At 40.3% G+C, this 20,898-nt stretch overlaps 1 protein-coding gene across 1 annotated transcript; it reads right to left on the reverse strand.

Annotated features, from left to right (window-relative positions):
* Nucleotides 1-350: 350 nt before the first annotated feature.
* Nucleotides 351-9,078, reverse strand: LOC118773616 (tetraspanin-1). Its single transcript, XM_036522632.1, has 8 exons — nucleotides 9,020-9,078; nucleotides 8,719-8,782; nucleotides 6,423-6,629; nucleotides 5,984-6,058; nucleotides 3,764-3,862; nucleotides 3,173-3,316; nucleotides 2,931-3,014; nucleotides 351-1,089 (listed from the first exon to the last, which is right to left on the reverse strand). Exons 2-8 carry the CDS (start codon nucleotides 8,773-8,775, stop codon nucleotides 1,030-1,032), a joined length of 726 nt encoding a protein of 241 aa, XP_036378525.1. The 5' UTR covers nucleotides 8,776-8,782; nucleotides 9,020-9,078; the 3' UTR covers nucleotides 351-1,029.
* Between the last annotated feature and the right edge of the window lie 11,820 nt (nucleotides 9,079-20,898).

A 20,898-nucleotide genomic window follows, 5' to 3' on the forward strand; every position in this document is an offset into this window, starting at 1 on the left:
GGAGGATATTTGGGACAATAAATATGGATGTTAATCCATCATTTCGGTGTTAAGCAATATGCTTTAAAACTGTTGTTTAACATCAATATGGCATCAAAAATATTTTTTTTTTGCTGGGAACCAAATTATTGGGATGTATACAAGTGAATTAGCAATCACGTATTGCCAGAGATGAAAAATAACAAACATTAAAGAAGAGTAAGACTGAATGGTTCAGAATGGTTAAATTGAGTAAACAGAGTATCACTGGGACAGTAACACAAGTTTCGGTAGCATTTCAATATTTAATTTGAAATTTAAATAATTTAACAGTTAAATGTCAGCATCTAGTGAGAAGGTAAGAAAGAAAATAATACAACAGAATAAAAAAGAATTTAAAATGAAATGGCTGTTGAACGTTATGGTTCTGATGTGGCTGTATAATAAGATTAGTAAGTTCTTCCAGATCAGTTTGTGGAGGCCTACCTACAGCGAAGGTAGACATAAGTACTTGTAATGTCAATTATATGAACGTTGTTACAGTGGTGGGTGTTAAAATTCAGCCAGTCTCCAAATCTTTTGTGTCTGTCTGTTGAAAAGTCTTATTAAAACTTTCCACACAACTCCAGCTCAAAAGCATCAAAACAAACGAACAAAATATTCGAAAGGAGAGAAAAGCAGAAGTGATTCATCTAGTGGAGGCCATTTGGCAGAGGGAATAGGAACATTGTGTTAGTTCCACTGAAAACTAGCTCAACAGTGTGTGGCATTAACTTTCACACACTTGTTGTTTATTTTGGCAGCTTTCAGAGAAACGGCACATAAAAATCAAGCTGTGATCAAAGGATTTTCTACCGGCTACGGATACAGTACGGCATGTCCTCGGTGAGCAATGCTGTGGCTTGTGCAGGTATTCAAAAGCAATACTTTTCCATAGAAAAGTGAAAAAAGGGACTGTAGGTATCCTTACATTTATGATCAGAAACATCTCCAGAAAATAAAATATCTACACTTCCATGTACAGCAAACCGCTTGACATTAAAACAATACTCATCTAATGTTTTTGTCCAAATGACAGTAGAGGTACATGGACACAAACATGGCAGCCACCTAGGAGAGAAAAAAAATTAGCATTCAGAGAGAGTAATCATACATACCAGCATATCAGGACATCCAATCCAACCTCCTTATTTGACAATGACCATTGTGCTCTGTAGGACAGCTTTTAGTAGACCAAATAAAAAACTTTTATTGATTTTTTTTTTTTTTTTACTTCCCCTTGACATTTGGTTATGTACTTGAGCAGATTTCAGATAGCCTGCTTGGCACTCGGGTCTTAATTCTGTGAAACAAAATAGAGAAGGGAAAGGAAAATCCAGCCATTTTCAACTAGATCTGAAATGAGAATATGTAAAGAAAATATGAATACTACTTTGAGGTGATACACATGAGTTATCCTGTCTCAATGTTGGAATATACTGCCATTTTATTTGTTTTCCCTCTTTTTCACCTAACTTCAGTGGTTGCTAGTTATGCATTTAAGCTCACCTTTACTGCAATGAAAACTTCTGGACCCACTCTGGAGTGTGGGGTGAGGCATGTGCAGTCCTCTGATACTCATGGATGCCTACCATGAATACCTTTTCAACTACAAGTCCCACAGCATAGTGGGAGAAAAATGCTGTTGGAGTATACCTGCATTCTCCTGTTACTATTTTTGTAACCTACAGGCACCTACACAAGCCCCAGGTATTAACCAGCCCCTGGCTGACCTACCCACCCCTAGCCTTGGCAGAATGAAACCAATTTGTTCCACTGCTGTGGGCTCCTGGTTATTGTCAGCAGATGACATGGCCAGTTTCGAACCTGGGAATATACTGATATTGAGACGGGTACTGTCTCCTCTTATCAAAACTACTAGAACTGTCAAAGCCCTGGATGTTGACAGTTCCCACAATTTTGATTGGATAAAAAAGACAGTGCCAGCCCATCACGGTGATGCTGGCTGCTCAACACTTAATGACAGAGGGGAAGACTGAGACGCTGGGATTATGTGACATGAACTAGGGGAAACGACTAGGATTTCCTCTCTAATCACCTCCCCTGCCTCAAAACTACAGGATGACTGTGAGTATTTTGAGAAATAGAAACCTTAGCTATAAGGTTACATACATACTGTAGATAACCTTATAGCCAAAATGTTACTGATGGATTCTGTCATGTTCATTTTATTAAGCTCCATGATGGCTGGACAACTTCCAAGATACACAATTTTCAGCAATAAATGGTTACCCATGTAGTTTGACTGTATAACTACCAATCAAGTTAAATAAAATGGAAATTCAGAACTAAAAGAGGCCAGGGCTCATAACGATATGATATATGATCTTTATTGACTAGCTAATATCTCCAGCCAGATCTATGTAATTGGTGATTTTCATCTATGAATTGGTTATTAGTCTGTTGTGGTTGTAGGTTTTTCACATGAAGTAAATTCTCCCAGGCCAGAACAAACATCATAGGCATACTGTGTGCTCCAAGCTAAGGGCAGGGTTTATGTACATTTTTATCTACCAACATGTGAGGTATCAAATAATCATCCATCACTGCATTCCATCATAGTCTTATTTCAAACCTGGTATAAAATGGCTGAACTCGCCAATGGCTGAATCCTGCCCTTAGTTCACCTTCAATTTGTGAGCTGTGATCAAAACATTTCATCAGTGTTTCATGACTTATAGATTGTTTATACAGATTGTTAACCAAATTGCTCAAAACAATAAAGATATATGCATCTATTGTAACAGGCTGTTCTAGGTTCTAGATATGCAAAATAGGAGTTAGATGTACCTGCTACAATATGATCACAAGCTATACTTAGGTTTATGTTGTATTTGCACCATTTATTTGGCTGTAATAGAACACGTGAATCAAATTCCAATGATTTTTACCTCTAGAAGGCATATTCCAGCAGCTATTCCCCCAACAATATTTGCATTCTTCTTAAGGGTTGACAGCAATTGTTTAAAACACCCCTGCATGGTATACAAGGAAGAAATGGAATTACCGTTGATAATAAAGGAATAGATACTTTTAAAGTTTGATGTTTACCTTCATGCATGAATTGTCTCATTTCTGCCTAGTGGCCTGGCTATCTCCCCTGGCAGCCCATGCTGCGGCTTTGCGCTCCTACCTGAACATCACTTTGCTCTGCAGCACTTTGAGTGCAGGTGGCATTGAGGGCTCTGCAGCAGGTTAGTGGGTAGCTGTTGCCATGACCGTTGTAGTAATAGGAGTTTGTAAAGTCTGTGTAGTTGGTGAAACCGCAGCATTTCAACTTTAAAAGGAAAAGAGATTAACAGTTGAAACTCGTGGTTGTAAGAAGCATTTCCGCTCAGAATAAAAGAACAAAACATGACCATTCAAAGATACATACAGTATTTGCATCTGCCTATACTTTTACACTTTGAAAAACCCTTTACACTTTGTGAAAACTAACATTGGGCTGCTTGATTCTGGAATTTTGGATGTTTGCAGCTTTTGCTGCTGTAGTCAATCCATTTGCAAAGTTTATTTCTTTTGTCCAGCTTTGCTTCATATCAGCTTATATAGATGGTGCGTGAGATGATCACACGCAGTGCGAGATGACTAATGCGGTTTATTAAGACTTCACAGTGATCGCCATATCAGCAAGGTTTTCATGTGCAGCCTGGCTGCATTCAGAAAGCTGGAGTAGTGTGTCAGACACAGCAGCGCCAGGCGCACGGCTTTTAGCCAGGCTTACCTCGGTCATGGTGCTGTTCCAGATCTTTGTGACCACATCGTCTTTGCCGTATTGGGTCTGCAGAGCAGGTGTCGCCCACGCTTTGAGGATGCTCTCCGCCTGGGGATGAAACGCGCAGATCACCTCGTCAGCGGATCAGAGAGCCGTGTTTAAAATCCCCCCTGTGCTGCCTGGACACGGGCCGCTGCACAGAGACGACAGGGCCACCCCCAGCCCCCCAGCATCAAGGGTCACTTCATATGAGGAGCAGGCAAACCCTCGCTCGCGATAAAAAGCACCTGTTTCTGCAAGTGCCCAGATAAGCTCTGACAATCATCTGTGCATCAATAATGAAATCTTTTTCCAATCAGAAGGGAACAAAGCATTAAACAACAAAGAAAGGGCTGGATTATTTTGTCAATTTCACTATTGGGGGCAGAATGCCAATATAATAACACTTTGTATTGACATTCCTGTCATCTTTGCCTTTTAGTATATATATATTGGATACTGCAAATATGTCATTTTTCCAATACATTCAACAATTTTGGTGTGCAGCACAAAGAATCTACAATATCCCAATACAGCATATAGAGACTAGAGACCACTGACTGCTGCTGTACTCTAAATGTCCCCATTCACTGTCCACATGTAGGTGTAGATTCTCTCTCAGAGATTGTCACAGTGCGCACAGTTGTCTGTGTGGTTTGATTCATTTTCACAGATGGCTGAATGCAACATAAGGCCTATTTTCAGGGAGTGCCTGCGGGGACGTGGGGACAAGCCACAATTAAAAGTTTCTGCAGGAGGCAGGGAGAGAGGCACGGGTCAGAGCCATTCTGAGGCCCGGGTTAATTCATCACTGTCTGTGACTCGCGTTCCCCCAGCATTCCCCTGTGCAGGAAGGACAGGGCAGGCTGTGGGTGTCCAGCAGTTCCCAAACAGTAAATGAAACTGTCGAGGCTGAGGGCACCGCTCGGGCTGACTGTGTTGGGAAAAACCCCAGAGTGATACTTAGAAACCCAACAACAAATTTAAGGCAGGGTTATGTTTTGATACAATCGAACTACGCCCCTTTCAAATTTTATTTTAACCTATATAACTTCTATGTAATCTTGATATTATACGTACTGGATGGTATATATTATATTGATGTTTGGTTTACTTAACTATGCACAATTTTTAATATCCTCAAATATCCTTTAATATCCTCGAACTATATATTTGCAAGATTATATTCAATAAATGTATTATTGTAATTATCAAGACCATTGAAGTGTAGCATTGAATACAGTTTGTCATATGTGTTCATTTGAATGGATATTTTTCATTGTGAAAATAAAAATATGTGACTGATAGCAAAAAACAGCACATTGGACAGATAAACAGATTCCCATTTCTACCAAATAACAAAGAACATCAGTAATTTACACCTAGGATCCACCTGCTCCCTGACAATAGCTACTCACAGCAGCACAGTGGCAGCCCGCCCTGATAGGATGCCAGTGTTAGTTTGCTAAGTCGAATAAACGGTGGTTGGAGTTGAATCCGATTTTTTCTTTTTCCTTTTTTTTTTTTTTTTGTTCAAAGTAGCTGAGCAACATTTCTTGCAGATCCTTCGAGGACAGGTGTTGTAATCAACACGCTTTCGCTGTGCCTCCAAGAGCAAGCTCCACACCGCGGGGGAATTAGATTGAATGGAACAGATACAGCACAGCACACACTCAGTAACCAATTCCAGGCATGGAACACAAACATAAACAAATGCAAATCCCACTCATAGCCCCTTCCGCTGATCACATTAGCTAGTCTCTACTGTTCCACTGTATTTGCATTAGCCAAGATTGCTTTCTGGGACTCAGATGAATTCTTTTATTGCGAACAGGTTTTATTTTCTTTGTTAGAAGCCTTTCTTTTTTAACCTCCTTTACATAGCTCATTTGAAATGTTGTAATTATTATACATTTCAGAAAATGAGGACGCATATATATGTAAATAGCCTACTTTGCATATAAAATGCTTTAACTTCAATATTCTAATGTAATAAATTGCTCAAAGTGAGAACCGTCGCACGTAGCCCGAAGCAATCTGGGAGTCATTAAGTTCATGAATGTACTGAACCAGGCATAAACCCCAGTAATTTAATGATGGCCAGGATATGATGGGAATTTACATGGAAATAAAACATAAAAAAGAATGAAAGGAAGTAAAGGGGAGGCTGGCTATTGAGAGAGGACTTACAAATGAAGAGTAGGCCAGGGCAACAACTCCGGCTGCAACTTCTGCGATGAAAATAATCAGGATTATGGCGAAGAACTGGAGGAGGACGACAAAAGGAATATGGTCACATGTCCAGGCAATGGCAAGCAGAACGCTTGTATGTACAGTAAACAGTCTTTGGGGCATCACGTTATTCTTAAGGCCATTGACCAAGTATCTCTGAAATTGATTTTGACGTGGGAGGGGATACGGCATTGAAATTTAATCACTGAAGCACAGCAAAGCTCTGTATAGTGTATAGATTTCTTCACATGTTCTTAACTGGGAAAAGATGCACATCATGAGACTGGGTACTTTCAGGCCTGAGTGACTTTGAATATTCTAGAGGTTAATATGCCCCTAAAAGGAAGTTTCCAGGGATTAAGTTCAGAAGACGGGAAGGTGATGGGATGAGTCGTACCATGAGGAGGAGGCACTTGCTTTCCTTCTGGGCTCCACAGCAGCCCAGGAACCCCAGCAGCACCAGCACGGCACCGACGGCAATGCAGAAGAAGCCCACGTTGACAAACTGCATGGCCTGGCTGCTGAAGGGCCCCAGCACTTTGAGGAAGGAGCCCCCATCCACGCTTACCCAGATCCCCACAGCCAGCAGGGCAGCGCCTCCCACCTGTAGCACACCGAAAGTCAGTGACCGACAGGAGATTTGAAGGCATCCCCATAAACACCTATATCCCCATAACACACGCAGTATGAATGCCAACTGTCTATGCCATAAAAGCTGCTTTCTCCCTGAGCTCTGGTGCTGTATCTTGTGTGTAATGGTGTCAGAAGTTTAAGATGGGGGGCTTGTTCATGACAGAAACCAGAAAGTATCACCACTCTTTTTCCTTTCCAAGCAATAAATCATTCTTAAAGGGATCATTTCCATTCTTTTCCACTTTACTCTCCATGTGAGTCATTCATATTAGTGTCCTTGTTTACTGGTCTCGCACAACTGAGTGAAAAAATCCCTACTGTGGCCCTGTCTTTATCAAAAAGTAGGGCATGAGGTTCTGTTTCCTTTGTGAGAAACACAAAGGAATTTCTCTTCACAGCTGGTCATGTACTACATGTGATATACTGTCCCTGTCCGATGACATCCTCGTGCTCGACGCTACCTCTGTGCGATGATTTTATGTGTGAATTAATTTGAATGAAATACAGAACCAACAGGGGATGCCTGTACATTTTACAGTACGTGGTAGTTCATCTCAATCAAAACACAAGAATGCATTTTCCCATTGACCTAAAAAATTTCTCCCATTTCAGAGTGAGCTGCTCTCCCTTTCTTCATCAAAAGCTGAAGAGGCATGGGTCAGCATCAAAGAATGGGCTTTATTTTACTATAGTATGCCTCTCTGAGAGCAGATATTTGCTCTCAGAGACAAGGCTTTTTTTTTCTTCCCCTGCTCTTAATAATCAGCACACACCTCTCGGCAAATAAGATTTGACAAGCACATTAGTCTTAACTCCATGTCTAGCAGCATTTCTCCTTTCTTGATGTAATTATCTCTGGCATTCTCTTTTTTTAGCTGGGTAATCCTTTGATGAAATGCCACGTGCGGGGAATGTTGTGGCAGAGAAAAAAAAACACCTGGCACAGATTAAATGTAAATCAGGTTACGTTTGGTGTAAAGTAAGAAAATAAAATGGCACGGGATTGAAGAAACAGCTGAAACCTGACAGACCTGTGAAATGAATAGCGGACTCAGGATGGTAGATAAGAGACTAAGAGGAACCTTTGAGAGAAAAGGGATATTGAACCACAATGAAAAGGAAGGGGTTCCGGTCATACAAAAAGCTCAGAAACAAAACAAACAAAAGCAATATGAAATAGACATGAGTTCCAACCTGTTGTCAGCGTGCTAAACTGGGACAGCCAGAACAGAATTTAGCAACGCGATAATGGTTCCCAATACCAAGTGCCCAGTTTAAACAATTCAAGCAGTCTTTCCCATTTTCAGCATAGATTTACAGGCAGGATTTACAAAAGCAAGGAGCTGTCAGTGTAATGATTCTTATTTTTGCTGGCTTTGTAGAGTTATTGATCCTTAGCACAGTGGCGTGGTGAACTGAGGCTGGTACATCCGAAGCTTACATGTAATCACCAAAATATACAGTAAAAAAAATCACTGCACACTTTTCAGCTCATATCCACTGATCTGTTGTTGTGTTCAAGGCGTGTTTAACCATTCCTGTGTGTTTTTCCTAAATGGCACATCCAGTGATTTATGACAGTATTAGGATACTTCAGATTGTCCTTGTAAAAACAAACATCTCTTTAAAAAAAACCCTCATAACTGAAGGTAAAATGAACTTTAGAGAAACGGGGCCCAGATGGCATCAGACAGACATTCAGCTCACTGAGAGTGAAGTTTTTCCTCATTTCATAAGCATCATTAAGTGTGAACATTAGGTGGAAGCAGAGGTGGCACAATTAGGAGGTTTAATGAGATGAAAATTGCTGTATGTGAGAAACTGTGAGCACAGATAGGATAATTTAGGTTTCTGCTCACCTACTTGAAATATTTGTGTAACCCTTTGGTCTAGGCGGGAGAGTGTAAATAATGTGCTGTGCATTCAAAGCAGTGTTTTGAGTTCCCTGCGCATCTGACTTTCCCAAAATCATTACACACAATGTGAGAACATTTACATTTAGTTCCATAATCTCTGCATATGTAATGAAGGCACATAATGGGAAAAAAGAAAATACTTACAAAGATAAGGAAGTTGAACAAAAACATCATAACTTTCACAAATGTGAAGCACCCCATTTTTAATCTGTGAAAAGAAAAATATGATAGTTATTGCACATTCCATACACATTAGGTTAAAATTGCTATTCATAGGAATGTTAGCTGTATTCCTGAAATAATCATTAGTTACTCAAAATGATGTTTAAGTAAAACCAAAAATACAGAGTTAAATTCAAACATGATAAATAAAAAATTTAAAAAGTTCCAAATGATCTGAATTTAGGAATAGCAGCAGTTTCTGTATGTAATGACTCACTCTTACCTGGTCTACAATAGGTTGGAAATGACTGAGCCTGACTCAGGTGTGAAGCAGAGTCTCGGGTTCGTATCTGAAAGGGTTGTAGGACGGCTCTTTGTTCTGCTCAACAAATTCACAGCAGGGTGGAGAGGGTGTGGTCAGGAGAGGTGACAGGTGCAAAGATTTGGTCATATATCAGGAAGCAATGTACTCACCACTGCAGCTAACTAAAGGGCAGGGGTGTTTCCACTGCCTAGTTCTGTACCCTAATATCAGTAATATATATCAGCTAAAAGGCCTTTTTAGGTAGATGGTATGCTAAGGATGACTTTATTACCTGCAGTTGCCTGATAACCTTCTCCAGTTAATTATGATTATATTGGTATCTAGCTTTTAAAACAGGGGTAATTAAATTATGATATTCAGATATAATACTCTGACTGATTTTCGGCTCACGGTTACACATAATTCCTTCATAATATGACCCTTTGTTGTTATACATAGTATTGTTTATCAGACATCCTCATGGCCACTAGAGGGGAGTGTTGTTCCATTGTACTACAGTAACCTGTTGAGGATAATTCTCTATTACGTTGTCTTGGACCAGCAGGTCTGATACGTGGGGTTTTTTTCAGTGCAGAAATGCTTCTTTCTTTGTCCATTGCAGCTTTATAAGACATGAGCTAGAGAACAAAGGGATGACCATATCGATCATGGCCTGGAAAGATGGCAATAAAAATCTAGAACCCTCATATGTACATATATGGGAAAGTTTTAGAATGTGTTGGTAATATATAGTATTATAAAGCAAATATTATTGTGATCTCTATAATATGCAAGGAAGATGCATTGGCACTCTTGTAGCCCAGTATTCATGGAAATAGAATGTGTTGTAGTGTTATGGACTCTTCCTCCTCAAGTAATATTGAGATTCCCAGCACATCTCTGAGGCAGCCTGCCCTGCAGGCAGTAAAACCACATGAAAAATGATATACCGTCCAATGCCACCTTGCTGAAGTTAAATACATATCAGATTGAGCCCCTCTCTGTAATATCGCGCTAATGGCCCTTTTGTGAGTTATGACAATCTCACCAATACCATCATTAACCCTAAAGTCCTTAATCTCATTGAGAAGAGCACCTGTCAGGCCTCGTTAGATATTAAACTAGTTAATAATCCTCCTGCATACTTCAGCAGTTGCAAAAAGAAATAATTACTGGGCTACTTTTCATCATCGTACATGTAGGAAATTTCACCACGCCAGTGCAGACCGTAAAACACGACCGCCTTAATGAGGTGGTGAGATGGAGTATTATCCCACACCTTTAGGGCAGGCGATGAGGTTATACATCTCCAACTTCCAGCGCTGGAGGGACACCATCATTAAGGTCTCCCAGGGATTGAGTGGCTATTGATGGACTGTGGGGGGAGACCAGGTCCCTGAACTCTCAAAACAAGCATCAGCATTTTAAAGAGAATGACCAACTTGGACATTCTAGGAAACAAAGAAAAAAAGAGCATGAGAGTATAAGAGCTTGCTCTGTTTGGGATGTGTTGTTATTCTGTTCAGAGAGAAATCTATAATATGTTAAAAGTAGAGTACAAGTCTTCTTTATCAATAATCTAAATATTTAAGTTACTTTGCAAAGACAACATGGAAAATTGTTGGCCATGTTATTTATTTATTTTTTAATTGGTAACAAAGTTGAATGTATTTGGGGGTTGCCTCAGTAATTTTTTTTGTCTAAGATTTGTCAAGTCAAAGGACTTTTGTTATTCACAATACAGATGTGCACTATTTCATTCGTACAATTCAGGGATTAAAGAAATGATTTCAAATAATCTTAACTTGTCCATGCTGGTAATTGTAAATTCCAGCCACAACACTGGAACAGGGACAAAGCATTGTCACATGGAAAACAGTCTCCAGCCCACACCGTAAGCACCATTGCCAATGGCATTGACAAACATTGGGATTCTGGTGTGACCTCTATTGTCTACCCAAGTCTAATTTATCATAGGCGTAAGAAAACGCATATTAATTCTGAACATCCATTTTAGTATGGGCGTCCAGATCCATAAATCACACTAAAGGGGTCTCTAATTGACTGGATCATGAAGCCAAGATGTTTATGGAGGAGAACAAAACCCAGCGACCACCCCGCGTCCCTCTTTTGTTCTGTGACTGATTACCTGCTTTCATTAGGACTTTGCAGGTGCTTGGTTCTGTCCTGTAAGCGTCCGCATTGGCGATGAGCAGAACTCTTCACATGGGCTCTCAGCGCATGGGCTAATTGGCCGGAAGGATCTCTCTCTCTGTGCTGTCTCTCTCCCTCTAATTGCTTCTCCTCCTCTGATAATTGTTGTAACTCATTCTAATAAGTTTCCAGTAAATGCCTATTAACCCCTACAGGTTAAACATAACCCAGTGGCCTTGCATGCACGCATACAGAAACACAAAATAATATTTTTGTGTATATAAAAAATCAAAATAGTTTTGTTTTTTTTTTTTGCTGCTTTTCCCTACTTAGCTTTTCATTGCCCCTCTGTTGTCACAAATGCTATTTTTGAAACACACAAATCTGCAAAGCCTGTTTATTCACCCACCTTGTCATTAATGTTTTATGAACATTAACTTAAACATAGAACAACACGCACTGGTTTTGTGTTTGATTTCCATAGCCCGCTCTCTGTGTATGGTTCTGAATTATCCAATTGAACCGTTTTTGAATAAAGCTGATGTATTACCAAAAATTGTTTCCAGAATGGAAAGATAAGTGAAAGCGGATGAGAGTCCAGGACGCAGCGGCGGTGTGGCGTCTCTTTGGCTGGGAAGTCGATTGATCGCGATTTGAGGGCTGTCATGCAATAAATGGATTCAGCGCCCTGAGATGAAAATCACGCGCGACTCTCTTTAATGACGCGCCCCTTTCACCTGAGGAAATGTTAAGTATCAGCCTGGAGGCTCTGAAGCGAAACGGACGCCGTGCTGTCATATTTCATGCATATGGGCAAGTTAAATACGCCAACAAGAACTACCGAACAATGGAGAAACCGAACCGGTCCTGGCTTGTTCTTCCTCCTTTTTGTCTCCTTTTCGGTACGACTTTTTCTTCTGCCTTTTCATCAGGCGCGAAGAGATTGTCATTAAACCGTTACAAGCGGTGACTCGTGGCACTCAGCAAAAGGTTAATGTGTTTGATGATTGCAAATTGTTTGGCTCTTTCCAGTGACTATAAAAAGCATAACTCGACCGTAAAATTTGATCATCTCTAGAGCGTCTGATTCTGATTTTTTTTTTCTTTCGAAAATGGGTTCAAAGGCCATGTCGGGGAAAAAAGGCGAAACACCGATAACGTAATCCATATGGCGTCCACTTTAGGGTTTCATCATAGAATTACCGGTAGATTTCTAGGAATTGCCTCCACTATTACATCCTGAAGAATAATTTAAAGTTGAAGCCAGTTTAAATGTATTACATAATTTTTTTTTCAGTTCAAAGACAGACACACATGCAAACTGTTAAACTTGTTCTAAAAAAAAAAAAAAAAGACTCCATACCAAATCAAAGAGCGGAATGACCCTTAAAGCCCTCTTAATGCATTCAAGCTGAGATTGTTTGTAGTGTCACTGACAGCTGTTGACAGATCAGAAGTAAGAGACTGCTTATTGTTCTTGCCTGTTTTTAGATCAAGGAATAATCCCTAATGTCAGGTAATTTACAATTTTACACAGTAAACCATTTTAAAGGGGGTGAAAAATAACTATTGCAGAGAGTAAATGCCCTCTTTGAATGGTACTGACATATTAGATTTTGCAGGCTGTGCTTATTGTCCCTTTGCATCAGTCCCTACAGGCTGCAAAATCCCTTTTGTTGACTTTAGTCTTTGTGTAGAGCCACGTGATATGCTCCTTGTGATATGTCACAGTAACAAACTCTACTGGGCATATATTTATTATGAGAGGCACCGGATGGACTGGACCTGAGTGTGAGCCTGTAAATCCAGGGTGTGTTTGTCATGCGCTTGGGCTCAGTAACTCTCTGACATTGTCTCTGTGGTTAAACAAGCTGCGGAACTTGAGCTAGTGGCTCCCTTGCGAGTGCGATTCCCGGCGGAACCCCCACAAGGGGACTCTGACTTTCACATGACCACCATCATCAACACTAACTCACACACACGCACGCACACACACACCAGCTTCGTGACTTTGGGCTGGCCAGAAACGCCTCCCCTGCATGTGACACTGGGGACTTGGCTGTAACAAAGAGAGAGGAAGGCTTTTAACCACCACCCTTGGTGCCTCAGCCCTGGTGTGATGCAGCAACCGCTGGCCATTTAGAATTAAATTTTAATTTAAAGCTGCGGTGAGTATATCTGTAAAATATATTCATAATTTATTGCACACACAGAGAGGGTTGAGCCCCATTAATCATGTGTCATATATGTATCCCTCTTATATATTGACCCATATATTTGAAATATGAGACCCATAAAATACGTGCATAAAAATGTATAGAGAAAATATTGTAATGTAAAGTCCCTGATTGTGGAGGACGCTTGCCAGCCGGCTTTGTCTCTCCAGCATTGCAGCCTACCCAAGGTGCTGTCCTTGTGGCATTGTCTGTGTTTGCCCTCTCAATGATAATATCCTCTCAGGTTCTCTGTTCAACAGATGGCCTCCTGCCTCATTAACTTTAATACGTCTAACATCAATTAGAAAGGAGTTAATTGGGATGCTAAAAAGGTGATTGCTGACTAGCACGGTGCATACGAAAACCATCCTCTTAATAAATGAGTCTCATCAAGGCAAAATATGCCAACAGCAGGCCAGTGAGGATGGCAAAATATAACTGGTATAGATTAGAGAAATGGTTTACCAAGTTCATTTTTCTGATGTCGGAGTCTTATAGTATATAACCTTGATTGGTTGACATAGACACAAATACCATCCATACGAATGCCCCTTTGTCCTCCCTTCCTGTCTCTTAACAATGCATCTTTCACTCTTTTCTCCCCTTCCCTCTTTATTTCCCTGCTATTTCCTCTCTGTCTCCCTCACTTTCTCTCTGCACTCGATCTTGACCTCTGTAGTAACCATGAGAAATGAGTTTCTGCCTCTTGTTTCCATCTACCTCAGCTCATTGAACGCTTTTCTTTTTGGTGGCTGCTTTCCACACAACAATCAGGTCATTAAGCTGACTCAACCTATTACACTTTGTGTCTCCTCTTGAGCCATTGCACCTGCTAGGAAAAGAAGGTATTCACTCTCAAAAATAGATATATGTTCCTTTGCACAGGGGATGACTTATAGCCATGCCAGCATTACCAGCATAACACTTAATTTAGGGGCTGGGTCATTTTCCAAGTGTCAAATCAGATTGTGCAGTAAAGTCAGCGCTGAGGAAGGATGTAGTAGACAAAGCAGAGACACATCTGGTGCACTAATGTACTGGTTCTGTTTCACAGCTCTCCCAGAGCTCGCCATTGAAAAAAAGAACATCTCCTCCTTTGTTTGCTGGAAAAAAGGGAGAAAGTTGTTTAAAGTTTTTAAAGCAGAGAGAAGATTTTATTAGGACGGAGCACTGGAGGTATGACATAAATTATCCTGTTCAGTGGTGTTTTATCACAGCTGTGTATGTGTGTGTGTGTGTGTGTGTGAGTGAATGACCTGTATCACTTGCACTGATTCACGACAGTGGGTTCTGAAGAGGACAGCTGGCTGGTGGGTTGGAACTAGCTATTGAGGAAGTGCTTTAAACCTGATGGTACATGGAGGCCAGATGTGTGCATCTACAATTGGCTGTATTTGCTGAGGCACAACACAACTCTTTTTTTAAATAAAGCCCATCTCCCCCTACTTGTGATATTAGCAAAGTTATGTCAGTCTCTGATCCCCAGCCATCACTCTATCTCACTGCAGGGTGCTGCTTAACTCCAATTGTCACTGGGTCCTCTACTGAAGCTGCTGAGGGCTTTGTTGGGGGCTTTTTCTGGGAAAGGAGCACAACTCCAACTCCTTTGTTGGTCTGTGTTTGTCACTGTGGAGAACACAAATGTATGCATTTTGAATGTTGGTCTCAGTAAGGCCAGTTAATCTCTATTAAGATTGTACTGAGACATTAATTAAAGTATCGTGTTTCTTTCCCACGTCTTTCCAGCGCCACATGCTTTGAACAAATCTGGCCATTACACGGACTTCGCTTCCCTGACAAACAGCTGCGCTCAATCTGGAGCGTCTGCTGAAGAGTCCACTTCGCCACAAGTGACGTTGCGTTTCAAAGTGACTTTTAATGGGACCACGGGGCTTTTCTTTTCTCCTGCCATTTTTTTTTCCATGTTTCTGTTGTTTTGGCTGCATCTGCAGTGATGCTTTCTTTCCACCCAAGTTTCAGGAGGAACTGCCTCAAGCCATTGCCAGCAGGAGGCGTTTATGAAATTCACCGCCATCAGCTGCCACTCTCCGTGGAGAGAGCCACTGAAATAGATCAAGGTGGGTGAAACTAATGAAGGGAAGAATCCCTTTATCGGATCCAGTCAGACAGTTAATGAATACTGCTTTGATTTGGCCACTGATCTGGCCAAGGAAAAATCTAAATATTGAAGCCCCCCCCTCCACACCACCACTACCGCCACCACCGCCACCACCCGCCCTCTGCAGTGTGTAATCTCTGAGAAAATGACTTTGTTGGAGAAACACTCATTAACCGTTGAAAATTGAAGAAATAAACAATCTTGTGATTGTGTGTGTACAGTGTACCCCAGGGGTGGCTGTGGTTCTGGCTGGCTGACTCATTAAAACCACATTGTTTCCCTTCTGATGAGTGCAGCGCACTAAACTACTGGGGCAGACCGGGTTCTCATCGCCCTGCACCAGGAAATTTGCATGTGCACTGACTATAAAATTAAGAGCTCCCACAAAATCAAGTCTTAATCAAGCACGTCTAATGATCTTACAATTTTTTCATCTTGTTGTATTTATAATGGGAATAGGGATGCAGGGAATAAAAAAAAGCTTTATATGCTTAGGAGACATTTGGGCAGCGTGACTTAGTCTTCCCTATGTACATATTACTTGTTTGTAAATATGGTCATATTTTACTGAAGCAATTTGGATGGAGTATCTTCTGGAAGGGTTGGGCAGTAGTGCACCACCCAAGATTCAAACCTAAAACCTTCTGGTTACATGTCCACTTCCTTCCTGCCTAAGGCAGAAGAGAGCTGCATACTAGAGATAGAGAGGTAACAGCTTCTGGAGGTGTCTCTGACCTCTGCTACAGATCAGGTGAAAGACTGCATAAATAACAGAAAGAGTGAAAATCCATAATTCCTTTGAAGCTGTTGATGGGAAATGCACTGGCTATAAGATAAGGGTTCCTTTTCCAGTTATATGGTAATGCATTGGGGCAATTGTTCTGATATTTACCACACAATATGCAATTTTTGAATTTGGCCTCGGTTAACTGTTGAATGAAATTCTCAAATAGATAAAAAAAATCAGTGAGATAGAGCAAATTCAGCACTGCAGAGTACAAAGAGCATCAAGCATTTTGCTGTTCCATGTCACGACCACAGTGAGGCACTGTCTTCCGTTCTTCTCTGTCTAAAACACAATAAGATGTTTAGATACGTTACATGGAGGTGCAGGATGTTAGTGTGTGCAAACAGAGATTGTCTTAACAGTTTATGGAGATTACTATTTAGATATCGTCAGAAAAAGAAATATGGAAAGAGAAGTCCCTTTAAATGTTCTCAATTGTAGTTCTTCAACGAACAACATTTATTCGTTGATATATACAGAAAGGGGGAACATATTACCCCTGTAAATGGTGTTCATATAAATTAGGTTTTCATGTTTTTTGTATTTAGAACATTTTTGACCAATCTCAAATGGTGCAGTCAGGCAGGAAAAGTCCTCAGCTCAGAATAGCCTTGCACTTGCTAATTGAACTGAACGTACAAAATTGGCTCGCTGTACTGTAAACACAACATGGCCTCAGAACGTTCCCCCGCACGCATCTGTGTCCTCCGCTTCCTCAGCCGCCCTCTCCTTCTCAAAGACTAGCGCGCCTCTCTAAAGCCCCAAGGAAGAGGGTACGGGAGACGTGTGCACAGCGGTTATGCAACATTTGAGGAGCCGGATGGGATGCTGTCAGTCGGATGGAGGTAGTGTGAGGGAGTAGATGTAGGTCAGCGCAATGCGCAGTGAAGTGGTGGATTGTGGGCGATGGTGTGTGTCCTGCAGCTGATCCGGCTGCACTGAGGGGTAAGCAGAGGAGCCCTCTGCGCCCTGCGTGCGATAACAGGCAGATCTCTGTGACCCTTTAGCCCTCTCAAACCAGTGTAGCACACTGTTTCACTGGTAAAGGACTGCAGGCTATTGCAGTCAGTGTGCACTGTTATCATTGTGCTGTGTGTGTGTGTGTGTTATTTTTAATTTTGCACTATGCGATGTCAGTTGTTGAGGTAATTTGCCCCCTTTGATGCTTTTTTTATACCTTCTATTAATCACAGTCATTATCATATTACTCATGATGCTGCTAAGTGTGTATGAGACTGTCTCCTGCAGATCTGCAATAAAGAAGTTTTAGGTCTCTGTCATTGTTTAGTGTTGTGTTCCGTCTGCCTCGTTAAAAGAACCCATTGTGATTTATTATTGGTGTAATTGGCATTGATTTTATAGGTGAATTGGGGGGGGGGGGGGGGTTTAAGAGATGAAATTTTCTCCTACACAGTGTGCACAATATCGTTTCCTGTTACATATATGAAATATGAATTTGGTTAATATCTGTTTCAATGACAAACCTCGTAATTGTCATTTTTACAGTTGCCCGTTCAATTTGGAGGAGGCGTTTTCTAGTTGCCCGTATCTATTTGGAGAAGGTGTTTAGTTTTAAAATGACTGAATAACCAATAATAGCATATTAACCAATTAAAACATGTAGTTCAAGTCAGTAGAACAGTGCTGCAAAGCAAAATTCCGGGAATATCATCAGCTAAACTAATGCTGGTTAGTAAGCTTTTCGCAGCAATGCCAAAAATGTCTCTCTAAGCAGTCAACAATACGTATCTTTGTTAGAACGTGGCTGAAATTCAGCTATTGTTCACTTTTGATTTTGATCACCACCAGCTAGCAATATGCTGTTAGTACCTTGTTAGTGTTCTGCTTACTTCTGCATCACTCACTGTTGCCATCGGTGATCCTAGAGTCTTGAATAGACTACTCAGACAAGCTCAATGAAACCAGGTGTAGATCACACTGAGCTCCAAGAGTTCCAACTTCCTAAATTCTATTCCCCAAGACAGTTGACTGTTGAATGCAAGTTGGCTTGCCTAACCTTTTGTGTAGGTTGTCATTAAAACATTTTGATACCTTTATACATATAAATTAGTTATAGAAATGGCAAAGTATATGGGTAGCTATGTCTGAGCTACTTTTCTCTTAATGGCTTTTGCCTTTTTAAATTACAAACAGCGTAGCCAAATAGTTCCTCTGTTGTTTTTAAGGGCGTTGATCTGTGCCCCTATTACAGTGGCACCGTATTATGATGTATATGCTGTATCCTCCGGCTTTCTAGATTGAGAAAAGGTAACATTATTTTAAGAAATTCTGCATAGTGGTTGATAATAGACTACTATGCTGTATATTATATCAGCAATTATGCATTTGTCAAGAACACAATATGATTATTTGTCAACAATTAATACATAAATCAATGTATTAAATGTATAAAATGAAAACATAAATTGCCATGTAATACTGCCATAGTGGTACAGTTTGGCATTAAATAATGGAAAACAAACTGTTTACAAATCGTAAAAGACAGGAATATGCATAGCTAAAAATCCCATTCTTTGTTCTCCTGTGTGGCAGCCTTATTGGATAATATCCTGTTAAAGTCACAGCCAGCTTAATATTACATATTTGTTCTTCACAGAGGGGATATTAAATGGGTTGCACTGTGTCTGTGTGTGTGTGTATATATATGTATGTATAGTATATATAGTAATCTTTGTAATGTATTATTTATTCATTCATATAAGTGTAACAAGCTATTCTGTCACCTCTTTGTTTGTCTGTATTCCCCAGTTCCTGCTTTATGGTAGCATTTTATGTATATTTGAATACATGGACGTTCTCATGCAGATTTATGTTTCATGCTTCTCATTTAAATGAAGAAAAGGACAAAAGAGCTGACAGGCAGCACACACACAATTCATGTAGGATCTACTTATTCCTCAGTATATATATCCTTTAATTCCTCATTGTTTTATTTATGAAGACATTCTTTTAATACACTACACAACACACAAGATACAAATTCTCTTTGGAATGCATGCATTACTGCATCTTCAAAACGTATGGTGCCAAATGCATCGATTATTCACAGTGTGAATAATGAGTAAGAGAAAAAGATGACACGGTGGCAGTTAAGGCATCATGTCATCTAAAACCTGTCTTGTAGGATATATTTGTCAAAATTCTCCTCAAGGAATTTCAATTCCTATATATCTGTGTACTGCAGTCTCAGCAGCGAAGCCACTGTTCTCTCTTAACTTCCAAATGATTGTAACATGTTCCGAACAAAGCATGGCTGGTTGAGGAAACACAGGTTGGCTCTAGGCCATAAAATATCTTGTTAAACTGTGTTGCCCACAGTTATATGCATCAATGAAATAACAGACTCCTTGGGCCACGTCTTAATTGGCACTAAAACCACCTTAGATTTAAATGCAAATGACTACTCGTCAAAAAATGTGCGTATTAAAAGAGATAAATCGTTTCATATATACAGAACCCTGTAATTTGACTTTTTGATTCCTGTCCCTCTGAACGTTTTTACTTCAAGTGCCACATTATGATATAACCTGTTTTTTCCTCCATCTGTGTGTCCCATTTATGCCTGCAGCTAATCAGTAAGTCTTTCACTTGATTTAAGTGACAGGGACTAACAAGTAACAACCTCCCTTTGTGAACATCAGGACACTAAGGAGCTCCTGGGGTCAACAATGAATATTTAAAATTACTTCTACATCAAATTAGAAATGACCTTGAGAGTGTGCTTTTGCCCGATGAAGCCTAAAAAAAAGAGCATAATTTGATAGCAAATTATCCCAATAGAAATGCCTCGAAGGTTTTTGGCTAAATGGAAATTAAAAGGATGTTGTTTTCTGCTTTAATTCCATGCTGGAACAGTGAAAGCTGAGGGGTTGATTGCAGGAATCTTAAACACAAAACATTTTCCTGAACTGTAGCATCTTGCAAGTCCAAGGCATCACACAGACAGTGTGTGGGAACACGTTCATTTCCTTTTATTGACACACATTGTTTTGGCCATCTTTTACTGGCACGGTCACAGGACTGATCATTCGACACAACCCAGTGAGAGAGAACACTGTAAAGGAAAACGGCCACACTGATTCGAATAAATCCATTTCCAATAACTACTCAGTCAAGCAAAACATTAGATTTCTTAAATCCCTGCAGAATTTGTAAGTATTTGCTGTTTGCAGCATGAATGCTGTGTATCAGAATGCCTGGATAGCGAGTATTGCTTTGTGGATTTTTAGTCAGTGAGTCTTTGTCCATTGAAAGTGCAAAAGGCTTTCAAGATGAGAACCAAAGCAAAGAGAACATAATCTTGTCCAAAACTTACTGTGGTTATAAAAATTGTAGCCTGTCACTGTCTGCAAGGACAGTAGGTTGTCTTTAACCGCAAATACTTAATGCTACATAACTGCTAAGAAGTCAGTGTTAAGTGACTGTAAAAGAGAATTGCTGGTAAGGACCAGCAGTAATTCAGGATTGCTGTGGATGAAAACTTGAAATGGTCCAAGTTCTCTCACACACATACAAAAGCAAACCCAACAGTTTAAAACAATTAATGTGTTGACACGTTTGA

Source organism: Megalops cyprinoides, chromosome 2 (assembly GCF_013368585.1).
Source record: "Megalops cyprinoides isolate fMegCyp1 chromosome 2, fMegCyp1.pri, whole genome shotgun sequence".
Taxonomy (NCBI): Eukaryota; Metazoa; Chordata; class Actinopteri; order Elopiformes; family Megalopidae; genus Megalops; species Megalops cyprinoides.